General features: G+C 57.5%; 3 protein-coding genes across 3 annotated transcripts; 1 reads left to right on the top strand and 2 right to left on the bottom strand.

Annotated features, from left to right (window-relative positions):
* Positions 1 to 1,665: 1,665 nt before the first annotated feature.
* On the bottom strand, positions 1,666 to 3,165 carry TRAVEDRAFT_50836 (uncharacterized protein; the record flags this gene model as incomplete). Its single annotated transcript, XM_008043725.1, has 1 exon — positions 1,666 to 3,165. The coding sequence occupies one exon, from the start codon at positions 3,163 to 3,165 to the stop codon at positions 1,666 to 1,668; it is 1,500 nt and encodes a 499-aa protein (XP_008041916.1).
* Positions 3,166 to 3,810: 645 nt separating this feature from the next.
* On the bottom strand, positions 3,811 to 8,224 carry TRAVEDRAFT_172295 (uncharacterized protein; the record flags this gene model as incomplete). Its single annotated transcript, XM_008043943.1, has 3 exons — positions 3,811 to 4,583; positions 4,646 to 6,912; positions 6,987 to 8,224. 3 exons carry the CDS (start codon positions 8,222 to 8,224, stop codon positions 4,177 to 4,179), a joined length of 3,912 nt encoding a protein of 1,303 aa, XP_008042134.1. The 3' UTR covers positions 3,811 to 4,176.
* A 1,359-nt stretch (positions 8,225 to 9,583) lies between these two features.
* TRAVEDRAFT_22608 (uncharacterized protein) lies at positions 9,584 to 18,574 on the top strand (the record flags this gene model as incomplete). The annotated part of the gene is made up of 13 exons (XM_008043510.1): positions 9,584 to 9,865; positions 9,917 to 11,426; positions 11,572 to 11,602; positions 11,906 to 12,004; positions 12,026 to 12,084; positions 12,299 to 12,495; positions 12,546 to 13,904; positions 13,972 to 14,040; positions 14,890 to 15,225; positions 15,259 to 15,770; positions 15,881 to 16,307; positions 16,664 to 16,936; positions 17,039 to 18,574. The coding sequence occupies 13 exons, from the start codon at positions 9,584 to 9,586 to the stop codon at positions 18,572 to 18,574; spliced, it is 6,690 nt and encodes a 2,229-aa protein (XP_008041701.1).
* Positions 18,575 to 18,631: the final 57 nt, after the last annotated feature.

Below are 18,631 nucleotides of genomic sequence, written 5' to 3'. Positions count from 1 at the left end.
TCTACCAATGGGGACCGATAGGACAAGCTCCAGACGACCTCCGTTGGTCGCAGCTCGTCAGAAGGCCAATCTCCGAAGTCGATGTCCACCTCTTTCAGTCTGGGCCCAAACAAGGGCTCCGAGCGATACAACGGGCCGCGGCCAGAAACGACTGGTTCATCCTGATTCAACCAATAGATTTCGGAGTAGGTCAACGAGCGTAGGTTGGGGAGTAGGGGTTGGGGCCCGTGATGCAGCAACTTGACCAAGACGTCGAAGGGGATCTCGTGATTGCTGAAGAGCTGAGCGCCCGCCCAGTCCTCCGCCTTGAGCGTCTTCACACGGCTTGCATACATGGAGAAACGACGGAAATCGTCTGCGACGGGTTCTCGATGGATTATCTACGCTGTCTCGCTGAATATAGGATGGCAGTACAAATGCCGAGGCTGGACTTACCACCTGATATTCAACAAGATGTATGGATCGTCTTTTCCTTGCAGGGAGAGGAACGATCGCGCACAGGTCCCCTGGAAGTGTGTATGCCACCAGCGGCACCAGGGAGCCTAGTTTGGCCCAGATGACATCGAGCGCAGGCCGACTGAGATAGCTGCAAGTAGTTGCGAGGGCAGCGAGGAAAGGTTGCCTTGTCGGTTTTCGCGGCCAAACTTCTGCATCCGTTTTCAAGAGTAGACAGCAGATTCGCAAGAGGACGTCGTATGGAAGAGCAGCGAGCAGGGATCGGGACATAGCGGCCCTGAAATTCTGAATGTCAAGGATTTAGGGGGATGAGGGCATAGTGGGAGCAGTACGGTTCGTCGCTACGTTGAGTGACGGTGACCTGCACGCTGGCGTCAAGAGCTGGACGGCATTGGGCGGCATACCGTTGAAACAGACAGGCGAGCTGCCATTTCCGTACCATAGCGTGCCCTACGTCGCTTCAGTGCATGATACAACGAAAAAACGATGTTAAGCTCCATGTATCTAACCTCCAAATCGTCAGGACAAGGAGAAGGTCGTGAGGAGTGTCCCGTACCTAGCTTTGTAAACCAGCACTTGAGCTTTACGGGAAGACGGCCGTCCCTTTGATAACAAAACCCCTTCGGAACTGGCTGGTCTGGATATATACGTCCCGGCTCATCAGGGAAAGTGTCGTTTCTAGGGTGTGCATAGTCCAGTACTTAGACGACTAGCCGTGTCTGATTTTCGTCCAAATAATCATGGTGAGGCGCCTTCACTGAGTGTGTTGTTCTGCTCCACTAGTGCAGATATAGCAGCTGAGGCAAGTGTGTGCGTCCTGCAGGTACTCAGAGTAGTATCCCTTGTTGAGATATTTCATGAGATGGAGAAGACGAGAGATGGTGTTCGAGAGGCGGCTCGCGTCCGCCTCACTGTGACTCAACGCCTCGTACCGATGAGATCTATGAGCGCTAAAAAGTAGCTCTGGTCCCGGTACACATGTTCGTTATGCAGTGTGCTTGCCGAGTGTCGCCATGCATCGTATAGATTGAAGTGGGTATATTTGACAGCGCACATATAACGAGCATATTTTGGACTAGTATGGTAGTGTAGCAAGTGGATGAGATGAACTTGAGGGTCAGCCAGGACGGAGTCGCGAAGTCACTGGGATATCAGGATGGCTCATTGAAGGGGCTGGTTGTTTATTTATATACTGGCCAGACTACCCTGCTACAGCTCTTCGGTCTCAGCCCCAGGATTCGAGTCCTCACGCTCGAAAACGCTCACGTTCGCGAGTGCCCATTTTCTCTCCTGCCGCCGTATCGCCACGAAATGCTTGTGCATCTCCATCAGCCCGTAAAGTATCATGTCTGAGTGACGGAAGTAGCGCAAGCTCGGAAACACCGCCGAGAAAAAACTGACGAGAGCCGGGAGGTCGAGGTTCGGCCCTAAAACCGAGCCTGACACCCAGAATTCCTCTAGAGTAGACGCGCCGGACCCTCGGAGAGAAACGGGCGGGAACGCCTGCCCAAGATTGGGGACTTCGCGCATGTCGATGGCTAGTTCAAGAGAGCATAAGGCCGGGAGATGGTGCGCGAAGAGGAGGAGCCCGAAGAGTGTGGCCTTAGGGTAGTTCTCGTCCCCGGGCTCTCGCAACGCGGGCTGCGACTGGTGGGGCCACCTGAAATGCAGGCTCTCAAGATTGGGCCACGCCCGTGTCATAGCGTCGAGAAAAGCATCGTCCGCGATGATTTGGCAATTTCCATCTACGGAGAGGTGGCGAAGTGCGGGTAAAGAGAGGAGGGGTGCGAGTTGCTGCGATTGGTAAACCACTGGCTGTTCTTCACGCTGCAGGACGCCCCCAGTGCGGAGAATGAGCACCTCAAGCGTGCCGGCGGATGAATGAGTGCCAATGGAAGTGCAGAGAGCTTCGACCAATGTAGGATCCATGACGCCACCTTCGTGCAGGTAGTCGAGCTCGAGCTTCCAGATCGAGGTCGAAGTCACGGCATGTATGAACGCGGTGCACCATTCGCCGGCAGTCTCGTATAGCTTGAGCTTCGTAAGGGCGGGGAAGAAACGCCCACGCTTGCCGTGCGGCAGTATATCCCAGTCGTACGCCGTGGATTGTACGCGGAGCAGCATCTCTTGCAGCCTGGGCAGAGCTCCGAGCGCCGCTAGAGCGGCAGACATGACGTTGACGCTGTAGGCATCGAACTCGACCAAGCCCTGCAGCTTCCCGATGTCGGGGCAGGATAGAAATGCAGTCTTTCTGTACTCGGAGATTCGGGTGCTAATACCGCGCACCTCGGCGAAGACGTGGAAGTTCGTTACTCGTGGAGCAAAGCGGGATATGGCTCTGGCGAGCTCGGTTGGACGCTGTTGATCGGAGGGCCAACCGCCGTAGTCGATATGTACCTCTTCCAATCTCGGCCCTAGAAGGAGCTCGGCAGGGTAAAACGGGCCTCGTGTGTAGTCGCGCTCCTCCAGATTTACGTATTCTGCCTCTTGATGGTGTACGATCCGCACATTGGGAAGGAGAGGCTTTGGGCCGATGTTCAGCAGGGTGGTCCACACATCAGGGGATATGAGGAAGCAGGGTAAGGATGGCATGTCGCTCTCCCAGAAGAACGTCTTCACGCGGCTGGTGTACGTGGAAAACCGGATGAAGTCTTCCGGGACCGGTTCGCGGAGGAACACCTGGGTCGTGACCTGAATACAACGTAACATGTAGATCCGACCGAAACACTCACCACTTCATAGTGATCTAGATGAGGAATGACACCGCAAAGGTCCTCCGGAAGTGTGTACAGTAGTAGCGGAAGCAAGGATGCTAGGGACCGCCAGAGTGCATCAAGTGCAGGGTCGCTCAAACACCGACAAGTGATAGCGAGGGTAACCAGATGTTTTTTCGTAGCGTGTGAGTTGTATGGTTCAATGAGAAGGTCGCAGATGCGTGAAATTGTGTCGCGCGACAGGCTAGTGATGGTTGGCCGAGCCATTATCGCGCGATGTCGGCGTCCTGGAGGGAGTTTGTAGCCTCTGAGGGGGCACCTTGCACGATCGTCGAGTTGGTTTAAGAGAACGAGCCGCGTACAGCGCCAAACAGAACGCTCACCAGATGCATCAAAATGTCTGGCAACGGTAATTGGCCTCCTGTTCTCGTACGTCTCGCGCTCTACTTCGCTTAAAGATGCTCTCCTCTGCCGAGTACCATGCGCTGCTTACGGAGCATTCAGGGCGTGCTCAGCGGTTCTATGATGTCCTACGGCAAGGATGGTCCCCTGCGCCACCCCAATCAATACCGACCAATACTTGAAGATAATCAGCCTTCAAGGTCCAGGGGGTTGGGATCGAAGTCATCTACGCACCGAACCGCACCATACTATTCCCTCCCGTGAGTCGTCTCACGACCGACATCAATATCGCACTTTCATATGTGAACGAAGATCCGCCGCAGCATAAAAACTATGGACAATAATCTGAAGTAATAAAAACATCCGGGAACGACGACTCCGAAAGCATGCATGTAACCGGGACGCGGGGCAGGAATGTGCAAGGACATGTCTACGTGAACGTACGGGGGAGGGATTGGGGCCTAAGGGGGGGCGAACATAGATATTATACGAGAATCCGTTAGAACGACCGTGCAGAACGAGCGAGCATAAAACCGCAGAACCGTCCGTGGCGCCAAATAATACAACGAAGATAGTGTGTGCGAGCGAGCTGCAGTAAGGCGCCCTACAGCGCCTCGCCCATCTGCTGCTGTCCGAACGTAGCCTGGCTAGCTTCCCGCACCAGCGCAGGCCGGGAAAGGTCGTAGTGGCTCTCCCGGTAATCGTGGGCGCCCTCGCCATAGTAGGCGTTAAGGATAGACATATGGCTGGCGGTGATCTGGCTGGGCGGCGACGGGAAGTCAGACAGGCCGGACATGCCGGAGGTGTTCGTCATGAAGCTCGCCCGTGTAGCGTCGGGCGTGAAGGGGACGCTGAGGCTGGACTGCGATACACCACGGCGCGCGTCGCGCTCGTTGACCGGACTGATCTCGCCACTGGGGAAGCCGACAGCGGATAGGTGGGTCGAGAAGCGCTGGGGCGACGCGAAGGCGGGCGGGGTGCTCACGGCCTCGATCTCGCCGATTCGCATATCTAGAAGGACATCACACGTCAGGACCGTATGCACCTGTCAATTACACAGCACTTGGACTCACGCTCAGGATCCTCCTCAAGAGGCAGCTCCAACATCGAAGAGGCCCTTGACGACTGTACGTCCTCCGGCACATTATCTGACGGCTGTGAGAGCGCAAGAGTCGCGTCGATGGGAAGCCGCAACGGCGTCCCTGTCCCTTCCCGCTCGTACATCAACCCCGGAGGTGACTGCGACAACACCTGCGACGGCTCGGGGCCAAGGTCGTCCGGACGTTGCCCGCCCAACCCGCCATAACGCGCACCCCACATGGGCGACGCACGATCACGATCGTACCCCTCCATCATGTTTTCGTACGCCTCCATCTCCTCCATATTCTCGTTGAGCTGACGCGCGAGAGAGGTGAGCCCGCTGAGGGTGCGAGTGCTGCGCGAACCCAGCTCGACGGGAATGCTAGCGCTGCCGCTGGGACGCCGGGAGACGGGCGGCCGCGAGTCGTCTGATGAGGGCGTCCTGCTCTCTGGTGGCCGGTAGAACAGGTCGCGGAAGCGGTCCAGGTCATCGCCATCGCTGGTGATGGGGCGAGGCGACAGGGGCGGGGAGGACTGGTTCGACACTACGCCCGGAGACGACCCAGAAGAGTTGAAACTCCGCTCTCCGACAGACGGTTCTTTCCTGAAGACAGGAGGGTTGATGTGCTCCATGGGAGATGACGCCAGAGTGTGGTTGGACGACGCCAGCGTGGTATCCCGCAACAAAACGGGACGACGCAGGCGGCCGTCTGGCCCACCGGACGCCGACTGCGAGCGCGGGGAGAGCATGTTGAGGTCCTGCTCCTCGTACTCCTGGTCGGGGCTGATGACGATCTCGTCCTGGTCTTCTAGAACATGCGAGACTTGGATGATCTCTGGATGTGGGGCTGAGTGGCTCTCGCTTGTCCCGAGACCACTGTCCGTGCTCAATGGCCTCTGCATCGTGTGGCTGAGCGCGTCGGCGAAGCCCCACTCGCTCATCCGGTTATTCGAGGGACCGTATGGATGCCGCGATGGATTCGACCCTTCAGGGAGTTGAACGGGAGGAGTGGGAATGAAGGGCGAGTACTGGATCTCGTCGGGGAGGATCTCTCGAATCTGTCCAGGGCTGAGCTCGGCGAACATGCTCTTAGGCCCAGGCGCCCGCACTTCCAGATGCTTGCCGCCTCTCGCCCGAGGACCCGGCCTAGGGCTTAGGTCCCTGCTTGGAGAGGGGGAATTGCCAGTGACGGCGGCGAAGGGGTGCTGGATCTGCGCATATGGCGAGTATGGATGGTGAATGACGGGTTGCCGATGTTTGGTGCCGCCATCCTCGCCAGTGGTGCTGGTAGGGCTGGGTGCATCGGGGTTGTCCGATCGGACCGCCTGGATAGCTGGAAGTATAGGAGCCCTGCCTGCAGTGCGCTGATAATAGGGGTATGTTGCTCCTTGGGCGTACGGGTGGTTTACTATGCGGATCGGCTCCGTGTCGGCTGGATCCTCCGGCGGAACTGGGGAAGATATCGCGATGCCAACGCCCTCTGCCGACGTCGACAGTCCCGATGGCGTTGGTGAAATTCTGTCCGTCCCGCTTGGACCACCTCCCGGCTGGAGTTGACCCAAATGTGGACCCGCAGTCGGCAGAGGGGTGATCAGTACGACTCCGCCTGCGCCGCGCTCTTCCCGACGGGGCATCTGGTCGCGCAAATGTATCACCTTCGTGCCCTCGCGCCGCAGAGCCTCTTCCATCGCAGCCGCCTTCTCGTTCATTGGTGCCTTTCCCTTATCGCGATCGTAGTCAATCTCATGCCCACCCGCGATACCACAGAAACCGGCAGCTGTTGTCGCGGTAGTACGCACCATTCTGAGAGCTGACCGGCCCAAGGAGTGATTCCGCCCGTGTCCGGGAGTCCACATGAACGACTCGTCCGAACGTGAGGGGGCGATGGAGCCGACGGACTGCGAATGCCCATGGCCGCGCGAACGTATCTGTCCATGAGAGACCGATGTCCAAGTTCCGATGCCTGTTCCAGTGCCCGTCATGGTCGTCCCGAACCCGCTTGTCGTGCCGTGCCCATCCGAGCGCGGAGGGCGTACGCGCACATGGACCGTCGGACGGCGCCTCTGGCTGCCAAGTAAGGTTGCCTCCGCGAGCACGTCAAACGCGCTCGGTTCCCTTCCATGCGTCGGCGCGCGAGTGTTGAGAGACTTCGCGCGCGCCCGAGACACGGTGCGTGCCCGTTTGTGCCCGAACGACTTGGCGGCCTCTCGCTGCCAGGTCTTCCGCTCCTCCGCCAACTGCCTTCCATCCTCGAGCACCCTGTGAAGCGGGGACATCAGCATCCAACGTATCGCCCGTGCACGCAGCCGACATGGGAATGAAGGCGGACTTACTTGGACAGCGACGGCACAGGACTGGGCAAAGCTAGATCGTCAAGCGCGAAACTCTTTGGACGTGGCGGCCGCAGGTGCGTGTTCGTATCGTCCTTCGCTTGTACTACTCTTGACGGCCCAGCTACGGGCATCTCCCGCACAGGCTCCTCCTGGACAGGCGCGGGGCGCGGCGGTGAAGCCTGTTGATGTGGACGCGAAGACAGCTGTATCGCCGAACGCGACTTCTTCAGTATCTTCGCGCCCGCAACTTCCAGCGGGGGCTCCATGCCGGGTGGCCATAGCGGGCTTCCGGGGGGACTGACGATGCGACCGCTACCGCCCTCCTCGCCCTCTAGAAGACGCATAGCGAAGCGCGGCCGTGGGAGAATCAGAGCATCGCACCAGGTTTCCGCTGAGAGCCAACGTTGCTTGCCCTTCGGGAGTACAGCTGCAGTCCCTGTAGCCTGCCGGAGGTTGGGGGTGGACATCGAGGCCTTGAGGCTGATACGAGACGGTCGACGAGAGGGAAGGAGATACGCAGGGGCAGTAGGCTTCTCTGCTAGAGGGTCGAGAAGCCTGACGGAGAATCGCGAAGTGGTAGGGTTCTTTCGAGGGGCTGTCGTGACGACGGGGCTAGAAACCGGCGGAGGAGGAGGGACGGAGGGGGCGGGTGTCGCGAGGGCGTACGGATGTCTGCGAGGGAAGGTCGGAGGCGAACTGGAGTCCTGCGTTGCAGCCTGGGGAACCGGCGGGGTAGGATCCTTCCGCAGGTCGCCCGCAGAAGATGAGTGCTGGAGCTTGTGCGCCTTCCTGGTTCCGAAGGACAGGATGCTTGCGAGACTCGAGCGGTGATGCAGGGGTGCCTCCTGGGACCGACGCGGTCGCGCAGGCGGAGGGGTCTCCCCGACACCACCAGCTTGATCCAGCTTTACGAAAGACGGCTGGATACGAGAGCTCTTACGTTTGTACTCCTCTGCTGCCGCCCGCGACGCGTTGGACATCGCGCGGATTCGAGGCGAGCGCTCCGTCCGCCCGTCATTCTCCATCAGCCATCCACTAACGAGATGTCCCCAGCTGTCCGTGTTTCTTTCGTCCGTAGTGCGATCCTCCTTAGGAGGTTCGATCGGCCCGTGGTAAGGAATGTACCAGTCCTCCGAAGGGGGCTCAGTGGCAAGGGGGGAAGACGGAGTCGACTTAAACGGTAAAGCTAGACGAGAGAGTCGCGAGAAGGGAGAGGAGGACTGCGCATGGTTGGACATAGAAGGAGCGGCGGCGCGAGATCCTCTAGACAGCGAGGGGCGGCGAGCTCCACGTCGGGCACGTCGAGCACGTCGGGGAAGGAGGTGAGCTGTTTTTGAGCGGATTTGATGTTGACAAGCTCCGGTTTGGGTAAATATCGCACTGATTGGCTTCATCAAATCTCTAGTACTACTTAGGAAGATCAGTGATCGCATACATACTTCATCACTTCGGCAGATAAATAAACGTTAAAATACCAGAAGCGGAACGGACCCAGTTCGGCGATTTTGAGCAAATTCTGTTGTTCTTCATCACCACACCAACGTTTCGAAAACGTCTTGTCCCAGTCCAAACGTTGCGAACGCTGAGAACTGCTCCTGAAGGCCTTAATAGGAGGGTATTAAGGCAAGGAGGTGACTCTATGAGATGCTGAGAACCACTCTGGGACCTTCCAGGCGTCCAACATTCGTCTCGGCGGCTTCTCCGAGGCTGTATACGTACCGTCAACATCGAACAGAGGACTGCATCCCTGGGCATATGCTTGAAGGGCCATAGTAATGATGCGAACTAAAGCACGGTGATTTATACACAGACATCGCCTTCTCCAACGGACCCGAACGCGCGCGGTAAGTCCGAAGAGGTCCGCAGGCTTTCCAGGTCCTGATCCAAGGTATGGGGCACTACTAGTATCAGGAATTCTTCTTCCCCTTCAGGTACCCTGACAAAGTTACAGGCTTTAAGTATCTACGGTTTGTCAATGCATCAAGATCATCCGTAATAGTCCTTGTCCGACATAGGTCGCGAACACGCTCTTCTCTCCCGCGCCACATGATAAGGACGCCGCAGGCACCTACCCCGGCTGGTGTATACACTTCTCAAGGACCACATGGGCCGTGCGCGCCAACATAGGACGACTTAACCGTGTTACACGAAGTTCAATGGTGAGTGTCTACTTGCAAGACCCTTAGTCACGGTTTCCTGACTGTGTTTCATTTCATTCTGGGTCTCCTCAGCTGCGCATGCACTCGGAACTTTCATGACTTGCGAACAAGCCTTCAGCGCGCAGGACCGTTCTCCAGCTCTAGCGGTGTGGCTTGACCCCGTATAAGTCTATCATAGTAGCCAGCGCAGATGCAACACCGAGGAAGACCCCGATCGCGCTTGAGGGCTAGCACGCACGGAAGCGAAGTAGGACGGGCCACGGTACGAGAGCGGCAGATCGCTTCCTTGTGGCAATGGTAAGCGTGAGATTTGGTGATGTATGCCGCCCGGTCCTTGACGCTGACCTGGAGGTGATAGTCATGCAGCGCAGCCGTCAACCGTTCCACCACGACCTTCCCCTACTCCTTGCCCTGGATCTGAAAGGACCTTACACGATAATGTCACGACCGCACCTCACAGCTCTGTCTCGCGAGATCATCTTGCATATCTGTTGCCTCCTCCGAAAACCCGACCTTTGGGGCGCCCCGCAAAATCAACCATCCCTCGCAGCGCTCGCCCTGACTTGCAGCTATCTCAGTAAACCTGCGCTCGATGTACTTTGGAACACAATAGGGTCTCTGGTGCCCTTGGTGGCGTACACACTTCCGGAGGACCTGTGTACCATCGTACCCGTGACCGCAGAAGTTAGCTCACGAGAACGCGCAGTCAAGTATTATGTGGTGAGTACAGCTTCGAGTCCATGTCAACGACTGCTAAACAAGGTTGTATAGATATTTCATCGAAAGCCGGTCACGATAGACTTCCTTCGCTTCTCCACGTACGCTACCCGCGTCAAGGCGCTCAGGGCCGAAGACAACGACAAACAACTGTTCAAGGATCATGAGATCCCCTTCGACGTCTGGACCTCGCTGCTGCTTCATGGACCGCAACCTCTACTCCCGAACCTGCGTACTCTCTACCACTCAGAAATTCATCAGCACAACATGTACGAACCTGGGATTGCTGGTCGCGGCCCTCTGTATCGTTCGGAGCCCCTATTCAGCTCCCAGTTGAGTGAGGTGTCCCTCGAATTCGGAGATTGGTCATCCGATGAATGGCGACCCACGGAAGTGGTGGAAAGCCTGTCCTATCTGTCTCCGTTGGTAGAGAACCTCACCATGGCTCAGCCCGGCATGTTCTATCGCAACACTCTCAAACACGATCTCAAAATGTCAGCACGACTGTCCGGCTCTGCAATCGGAACATTCCAACACCTGTTCAAATTCGAATCGTACTGGATGTACGTTTCGCCCACCGCTCTCTTGTCTTTGGGGTCATTGCGCAAGCTGCAAGAACTTGTCGTGCATGTCGATCTGACAGAGTATGACTGGGAAGCCTTTCCGCACGGAAGGCACCTTGATCTCTTTCCCGCCCTGAAGGAGCTCGTCGTACTCAGGCCGTCCATCGAGTGGTGCATCGCATTCTTGAACGTCGTCACGTCCCCCTCGCTCTGGAGAGTATGCATCCGGAATGAAGATTCGGAGCCCGGCGCGTTGCCGGACATGTTATTCGAGGCCCTCTGTACGTCCATCGCGAATCATCCATCCTCCCGAAACATCGGGGAAGTCGACCTCACCATCGGTCGGTGGAACAGCATAATGCCTCAGGTCTATCAGTCCCGGCACATCGCCCCCTTACTCTCCTTGCCCGCGCTTCAAAAACTTTCCATCGACGGCTACTGCCTAGTGGTCATAGACGATGCGTTCCTGGATGCCGTCACATGGTCCTGGCCGAATCTCCAGTCTCTCGAGATTCGCTGGCCTCACATTTCTAAGCCGCCACTTGGACCTGGAGACCCGCAGCCGGGAGAGCTTGGCTATCCCAAGGCCACACTCGCCGGCGTCCTCCTCCTCGCGCGCTATTGCCCTCGCCTCACATCCCTCAGCTTCCCCATCGACATGCGCTACGTTCCTCGCCTCGACGAACAACGGCCTCCAGTCCCCCTATGGCCGTCGCACGAGCCCCCGCTCGAGGAGTTTTGTCCATCGGGCTCCGCGTTCCGAGCGGACGATGCACAGGCTCTCGGCATGTTTCTGTCTGTGATATTCCCGACACTCAAAACGTTCGGGTTTCCGTGGCAAGACTACGGTAACTCTGGGAAGGTGATGGGTCTGCATCGGCGGTACTTGAAGATACGGTGGCAGGAGAGGAGGTGGACGCTCGCAAACGGGCGGCGTTTCCGTGAACCCGAACCTGACCCATATTCGTGCGAGGAAGAAGGCGAAGAGGCCAAGTTGATTCGTATGTCTGCACATCACGTTTTCGACGTCCACTGACCATTCTGAGACAGAAGCGGATATAGAGGCATAGGGTTGCGGTGCCAGGCAGTGAAGGGGAGAACTCCGGCCTTCTATGTACCGTTTTCAGCTGTATTCGGCCTTCCCAGTATATCCACTTGCCACCACTTACAGTGCGGTGTACGTTCATGGGATACGCGTTACTATTAGGCTTCTTGGGTATTAGCGCCCACAGATCTCATCGGTACGAGGCGTTGATGCGGGCGCGAGCGGCTGTCGCCGTGTCAGTCAGTCAGTCAGTCAGTCAGTCAGTCAGTCAGTCAGTCAGTCAGTCAGTCATAGCCTGCGGCACCCCCCAGCGCTCACTTTTTGGTGCTATGCCTCTATTCTCCTGCTTCCAGTACTCTCTAAGCCGATAACATGCTGCTCAACCCAGCCTGCTCGATGTCAAGTCAGAAAATGGTACAGAGCATGTGCGGACAGGTGTAATGTGCTCACGGAATACCATAGTACACGCTCGTTCCGCAGTGCTGAGGTTGAAGCTCGAATCTTCATGGCAGTCAATGCGGATGCGACGTTAAGGTAATTACGGCTTGCGCTTAGAGGGGGCACGCATAGAGGCGAAGTAGGACAGGCGAAGGCGCAGAAACGGCAGATAGCCTGTCAGTCGCAGCGGTGAGCGTGGCATCTGGTTTCTTGACATCTGATGCCAACCCGAAGGTCAGAGTCACGCAACGTAGCCGCTAGTAGGCGTGCTGCTGCGACTCCTCCTTCCTACCACCATGCCACGACGTTGTCTTACACTTCTTCCCCGAGAGATCGTTCTGCGCATCTGTTTCCTCCTCCGAAACCACAACGACACTTGGGGAATTCCAGGCCCACCAAATCAACCTTCCCTCGCCGCACTTGTAACGACTAGCAAGTATCTCAGCGGTCCCGCGCTAGATGTACTCTGGGGCACACTAGTGTCTCTGGTACCACTGCTGGCGTACACACTTCCCGAGGACCTGTGCGCAATCGTTCCAGCTGTTCCCGGATTCCGCTATAACGGGAAGACTATCGAGTATCAAGTGGTGAGTGCAGCGCTGAGTCCATTTCAGGTCCTTAATGACGTGGTGTGTAGATCTTTCGTCGAGAACCCGCTGCGGAAGACTTCAGTCGCTTCTCCATATATGCGAGCCGCGTGAAGAAACTCGGTCCAGGCCTGAACGTGTCGTTTTTCAAGAGCTGCGACATACCCTTCGACGTGTGGGCCAGACTGGTTCTCTATGGGCCTCAACCCTTGCTCCCGAACCTGCGCTCGCTCTCCCACACTGAGGTCCATTTGCACAACCTTGACCGCCCTGATATCGCCGGCCGTGGCCCTCTGTATCGCTCAGAACCGTTGTTTGGCCCCAGGCTGAAAGAGGTGAGGGTCACATATGGAGTTTGGCCCTCAGACGACCGGCGACCTACGGAGGTCATCAGGAGCTTGTCCTACCTGTCTCCGCTGGTGGAGAGTATCACTATGTGTCGATACGACTTCCGTCACTGCGCAGAGCAGCCATCGGGAGCGCGACTGGACGGACTTGCGATCGGATCGCTCCTCCACCTGGTCAAGTTTGACTCGTCCGATGTGCGTATCGCGTCCGCCTCCCTTCTAGCGCTGGGATCCTTGCCCAAGTTGCAAGAACTTGTCATCTGTGTCGATCCGACGGAGTACCACTGGGAGTTCCTGCCGCATGGAAAGCCCGGCAGTCTCTTCCCCGTCCTGAGGGAGCTCGTCCTGTGCGACATCCCTTTCGAGTGGTGTGTCGCCTTCATGCCCACTATCGTATCCTCCTCGCTTTGGAGAGTGTACTTTGCCGACGACGAATCCCTCACGATACCGGGTATACTCCTCGAGGCTCTCTGTGCATCCATCGCACACCATCCATCCTCCCATAATATTAGAGAAGTCGGGATCAATGCCTGTCGTTGGCACCGCGTCAGGATGCCTCAGGTCTATCAGCCCCAGGACATCTCCCCCTTGCTTTCCTTGCCGGCACTTCAGGATTTATCCATCCGTGGCTACTGCATAATCGCCCCCGACGATGCGCTCCTGAGCGCGATCACATGGGCGTGGCCAGATCTCAGATCTCTCTCGTTCAGCTGGCCCTGCCTTGGCGGGCTCTCATCCAGTGAGACCAGGGATCCGCTGCCCGGGGAGCTCGGCTACCCCAAGGCGACGCTCGCCGGCGTGCTCCTCCTCGCACGGTACTGCCCGTATCTCACATCCCTCGAACTTCCTGTCGACATACGCCATATCCCCCTTCTCGACAAACGGCGGCCCCCTATCGTTCTCTGTCCGTCCTGGGAACCTCCCCTCAAGAGCCTTGACGTTTCGGGCTCCACATTCCTTGCGGACGCCAACGTGTCAGCTCTCGCCATGTTCCTCTCTGTGGTGTTTCCGCGACTGAGCACGTTCAAAATGAATCGGGGCGATTCGGGTACCCCGGCCGAGGTACTGCGGTGGCATAGACGGTTTCTGGAGATACGATGGCAGGAGAGAGGGTGGATGCTCTCGATAGGCGGGCGTTTTCGTGATCCCGAACCTGACCAAGCGTGAGGCGAAGCTGATGACGAGCAGGAGATTCATCGTGAGTCTGCATGGCTTTCTTAAATCATGCATTTACTGACTCAAGATGAAATGCAGAGCTGCAGATAGAAAACCCCGCGACGTTAACAAAAATTTGACTGAATGAGGGGACCACGTGTAGCGTCCACAGATCTCATTGGCATGACGAGGTGTGGATGCAGTGGACACTGGACACGCGTGATATCTCGACTCGAATTCATTCATGGCACTCACTTGCTCTTTCGTTCCCTCTTGCTATCAAAACACCGACTCTCGTCGACGACGTAGCGCCTAAGCGTATCCATTTCAGTAACGCCGCGCGCCGGAAAATGGCACGGATCACGTTCGGTAGAAAATAGCGCTCGGTACAAGGACGGTATACCGCTTGTCGTTAGCAGTTCTCGAATATGCACGGGCTGACGCCGTCCATTCTTTGGTGAGAACTAGAGCTCTGGAACGTAGTCGAACTGAGCTGACTTTAGCAGACTTGCGCCTCTCGCCGTCTCGCCCCCACCCCGGGGACGCCTTACGACCATGTCTCTGCGACCCACCATTACTGCTCTACCTCCTGACACCATTCTCTATATCTCTCGTCTTCTCGTCAAATGGCCGGAACCGAACATGCATGCTCCGCGACAACCGTCCTTGGCTGCTCTCGCGACGACCTGTAGCTACCTGAGCGGGTTCGCCCTCGACGTCTTGTGGCACACGTTGGCGTCGTTGGTCCCGCTTTTGATGTATACGCTACCAAAGGACCTATGTGGGAAGGTCTCTGCTGTAGAGACGGTAGCGCGACCCTTGGTGCATATAAAATATCGGTTGGTGAGTACAGCCCTAAGCTCGATAGAGAGCGTTTACTGAGGGTCCGCAGGTGCTCCTTCGTGACCCAACCCCGGCGGACTTTGCGCGTTTTTCCACGTATACAAACCGCGTGAAGATGTTTCATCGCGACGACAGGGTTCTAAAATTCTACGAATACCAAATATCCTCCGATCTGTGGGCCGCAGTGCTCCGTCACAGCCCGAAACCGCTTTTCCCAAACCTACAGAGGCTTCAACACGTTGAGACGGACTATGACTATCGACGGGAACACATACTCGAACGCGGCCCTGTGTACCTCTCGGAGTTGTTCTGCGGGCCGGGATTGAAGGAAGCGGATATCGACTACGGCGGATGGCCATCCGACGAGCGACGGCCCACCGAGCTGGTGAGAGCCATGGCTCATGCCTCTCCGCGATAGGAGGGCCTGGAACTATCAGCTGGCGTGGGTATGCACACCCGCCTTCGGAGGCACGAAACCGCGTCGTTGTCCTGTCCAGAGATCGGGCAACTTCACCACCTCGTCAGGCTCAGCGCCTTCACCGTGTACGTTGCGCCTTCAGCGCTCGTGGGCCTGGCGTCTCTCCCGAGGCTGCGTGAGCTCCTGCTCCATGTCAACCCGGAGGAGTACGACTGGGACGACCTACGACATGCAAGGAAGCGATGCGGAATATCCTTCCCCGCTCTCGAGGACCTGGAGCTGTACGAAATCTCCCTCGAGTGGTGTGTCGCGTTCATGCACACTGTAACGTCTTCCTCACTCTGGCGGGTGAAGGTCGATGGACGGGGAGGCACGACAGTCCCTAGTATCCTGCTAGAGGCTTTCTGTGCATCCCTGGCTGAAAATCCCTCTCACGACACGGTACAGGTGCTCAGCATCAACACTGGCCCGGGTTGCAATACCAAGACCGTCAAACGGTCCAGCGAGAAGGGGTTTGTCTTCCAAAAGACCGCTCTCGTCGAGATTCATCACCCCCATCCTATTGCTCCCCTCCTCTCGTTGTCGGCGCTGCGCTGGCTTGCTCTCGGCCGCACCTGTCAAGCCTCGCAGACGACGCCATGCTTGACGCCATGACATGGGCGTGGCCCAACCTCGAATCCCTCGCGTTCTGCTGGCCAGACGGACCGGGGTACCGGCTCGAAGACTTCGTCTACTACCCCCAGGCGACATTTTACGGCGTGCTTCTACTCGCCCGCCACTGTCCACGCCTCACCACCCTCGAGCTCGCTGTCGACATGCGATGCATCCCCGACTTCGACGCGTGGAGATGGGGGCCCCCTGTGTCTCTATGCGCGGACGACGCGCCTCCACTGAAGAGTTTCGAACTCGCTGGCTCCGTATTCCGGGAAAGCGACGCGCTTCCCGTGGCTGCGTTTCTCTCATTGGTATTCCCCCACTTGCACACCCTAGGCAGTCCCTTCGGCACGACGTGGCCCGAGATGGAGACCCTTTATCGGAAGTTCCTAGCTGTGCGACGGCAGGAGAGGGATCCTGCCCTCAGGCCGAGAAGGGGGCGTCCCCGAGAGCGTCAGCCGTATATCCCGTGAGAGACAGGAATTGAAGACTCGACTACCTTCTCCGAATAATCTACGCTTGCCTCACCCTGTCAGTAACCTTCATGTTCAGAGGTCTAAAATACAATTGACAGTGTGGTCAACGCATAACGGTGGCGATATCTTGTGGATACGATACCAGAAAGTGGCGCGGATCACGTTCGGTAGAAAGCAGGGCGCCGTACAAAACAGGAATTACCCTTGACGTTGAAGACGTACGCACGCGACACGGCGCTGGAGTTAAAGTCCAACGATGCTGACTCGGACGGCAGACGCGCTCCTCTTCGTTCCACCCTTCAACTTCAACTTCAAGGCGCATGTCTCGGCCAGTGTCCATCACCAGTCTACCCAAAGATACTATTTCACATATCTGCACTCTCCTGCTCAAACCCCGAAAATTCTCGGGTCCTCCAAGACAACCATCCTTGGCTGCTCTGGCGGTGACATGCCGTTACCTCAGCGAGCCGGCCCTCGACGTGCTTTGGCGCACGCTCGCGTCCTTGGTACCGCTGGTGCCGTATACGCTTCCTGAGGACCTCTGCGCAGTGATGCATGACACGGATTTTGGATATCCCTCACGTCACCGGCGGTTGGCAAGTGCAACAATTCTCTTCATAACGGCTCTCTGTTAACACGAAGCTCTGTAGGAGTTCCTTCGCGACCCAACTCCCAACGACTTCAAACGATTCTCGATGTATGCAAGCCGCGTCAAAGTATTCCATCCCATGTTTGGCACAGCGGCCTCCTGGGCCGGATATGAAGTGCCCTCTGACCTGTGGACCAGCCTATTCCGTCACGGGCCCCAGCCACTGTTGCCCAACCTACGGACGCTCCACCATGAAGAGGCGCTAGAGTCAATGGTGCGGACACCCCGGGAGATCGGACAAGGCCCCGTATACTTCTCAGAGCTGCTTTATGGACCAGAGCTGCGAGAGATCGAGATCGACTGGGGTGGCTGGCCTTGCGACAAACATCGTCCCACCGAGCTCGTCCGGGCAATGTCGGACGTTTCTCCGGTCGTGAGGTGTCTGATCCTCTCTTCCAGCATGAAGCTCGATCTCTACGCTCGGGAATGGTTCAAACCGGGTTTGCTGTCCTGCCCAGAAATCGGGAAGCTTCGCCAGCTCGTCAAATTCAGCTCGTCCAGCGTGCGAGTCGGACCCGCGGCTCTTGTGGGACTGGCTTCCATCCCTACCCTACATAAGCTCAGGGTGTGTGTCGACCCGGAGGAGTACGACTGGGACGCCCTCCCGCTCGGAAGATACGGGGCTTTCTTCCCTGCAATCGTGGAGCTTGTGCTGGAAGAAGCCTCTTTCGAGTGGTGTACCGCGTTCCTCCATATCGTCAGTTCCCCTTCGCTTCAACGCCTAGACCTGGGTGGTTACTACGCCGAGACAGCGCCTAGCATTCTATTCCAGGCTCTTTGTGTTTCCATAGGAGAGCATCCGTTCCGGGGAACCCTCCGTAATCTCTCTATCAACGCCGACAGATCCCATGGCCAAGAACGCGCTTTGACGAACATCTACGCATCACGACACGTTGCGCCTCTTCTGGCTTTGTCCGCGCTACGCCATGTCTTTGTCAGTGGCATATTCCAAGTTATCCTTGATGATGCCATGCTGGATGAGATGTCACGGGCGTGGCCATATATCGAGGACCTCCGATTTAGCTGGGAATGGAACTGTCCCCGTCCTCACATACGGAGGCCCGACGGTGCCAACTACCCCAAGGCGACGCTCGGCGGCTTGCTTTCCCTGGCGCAACACTGCCCCCATCTCACATCGCTCACGCTCGCCGTCGACATGCACTCGGTCCCGGACCTCGACGGGCAGCAGCCGCCGGTCGCCCTCTGCGCGGACCATGCGCCGCCGCTCAACGACTTCGACTTCACGGGTTCCGCGTTCGAATCGGCCGACGCGGCGGCCGTGGCCGCGTTCTTCTCCCTGGTGTTCCCCCAGATACGCAGGTGGAATGCGGGTGGCACGGAATGGCCAACGATGTGCGGTCTTTACCAGACATTCGTGGACATACGGTGGCAGGAGCGGGGACACGCCCGCAGGGGCAGGACGCGTCCCCGATCGTGGCGAGCGGATTCCGAAGAGTACGTGCATGAAACGAGCGACTCCGAATCCTCAGACGGCGGCTGGCTACAGGGTGATTACGTTCCCATGAACGGGTTGTAGGCGTTGAACATTGGAGACGATGACAGCTATTACGGATAGGGTTGGGGTGTTCTCGAG

The sequence above is a fragment of the Trametes versicolor genome (assembly GCF_000271585.1).
Source record: "Trametes versicolor FP-101664 SS1 unplaced genomic scaffold TRAVEscaffold_10, whole genome shotgun sequence".
NCBI classification, from domain to species: domain Eukaryota; kingdom Fungi; phylum Basidiomycota; class Agaricomycetes; order Polyporales; family Polyporaceae; genus Trametes; species Trametes versicolor.
Note: the sequence above shows the minus strand (reverse complement) of the source record. Positions and strands in the feature narration are given on the sequence as shown.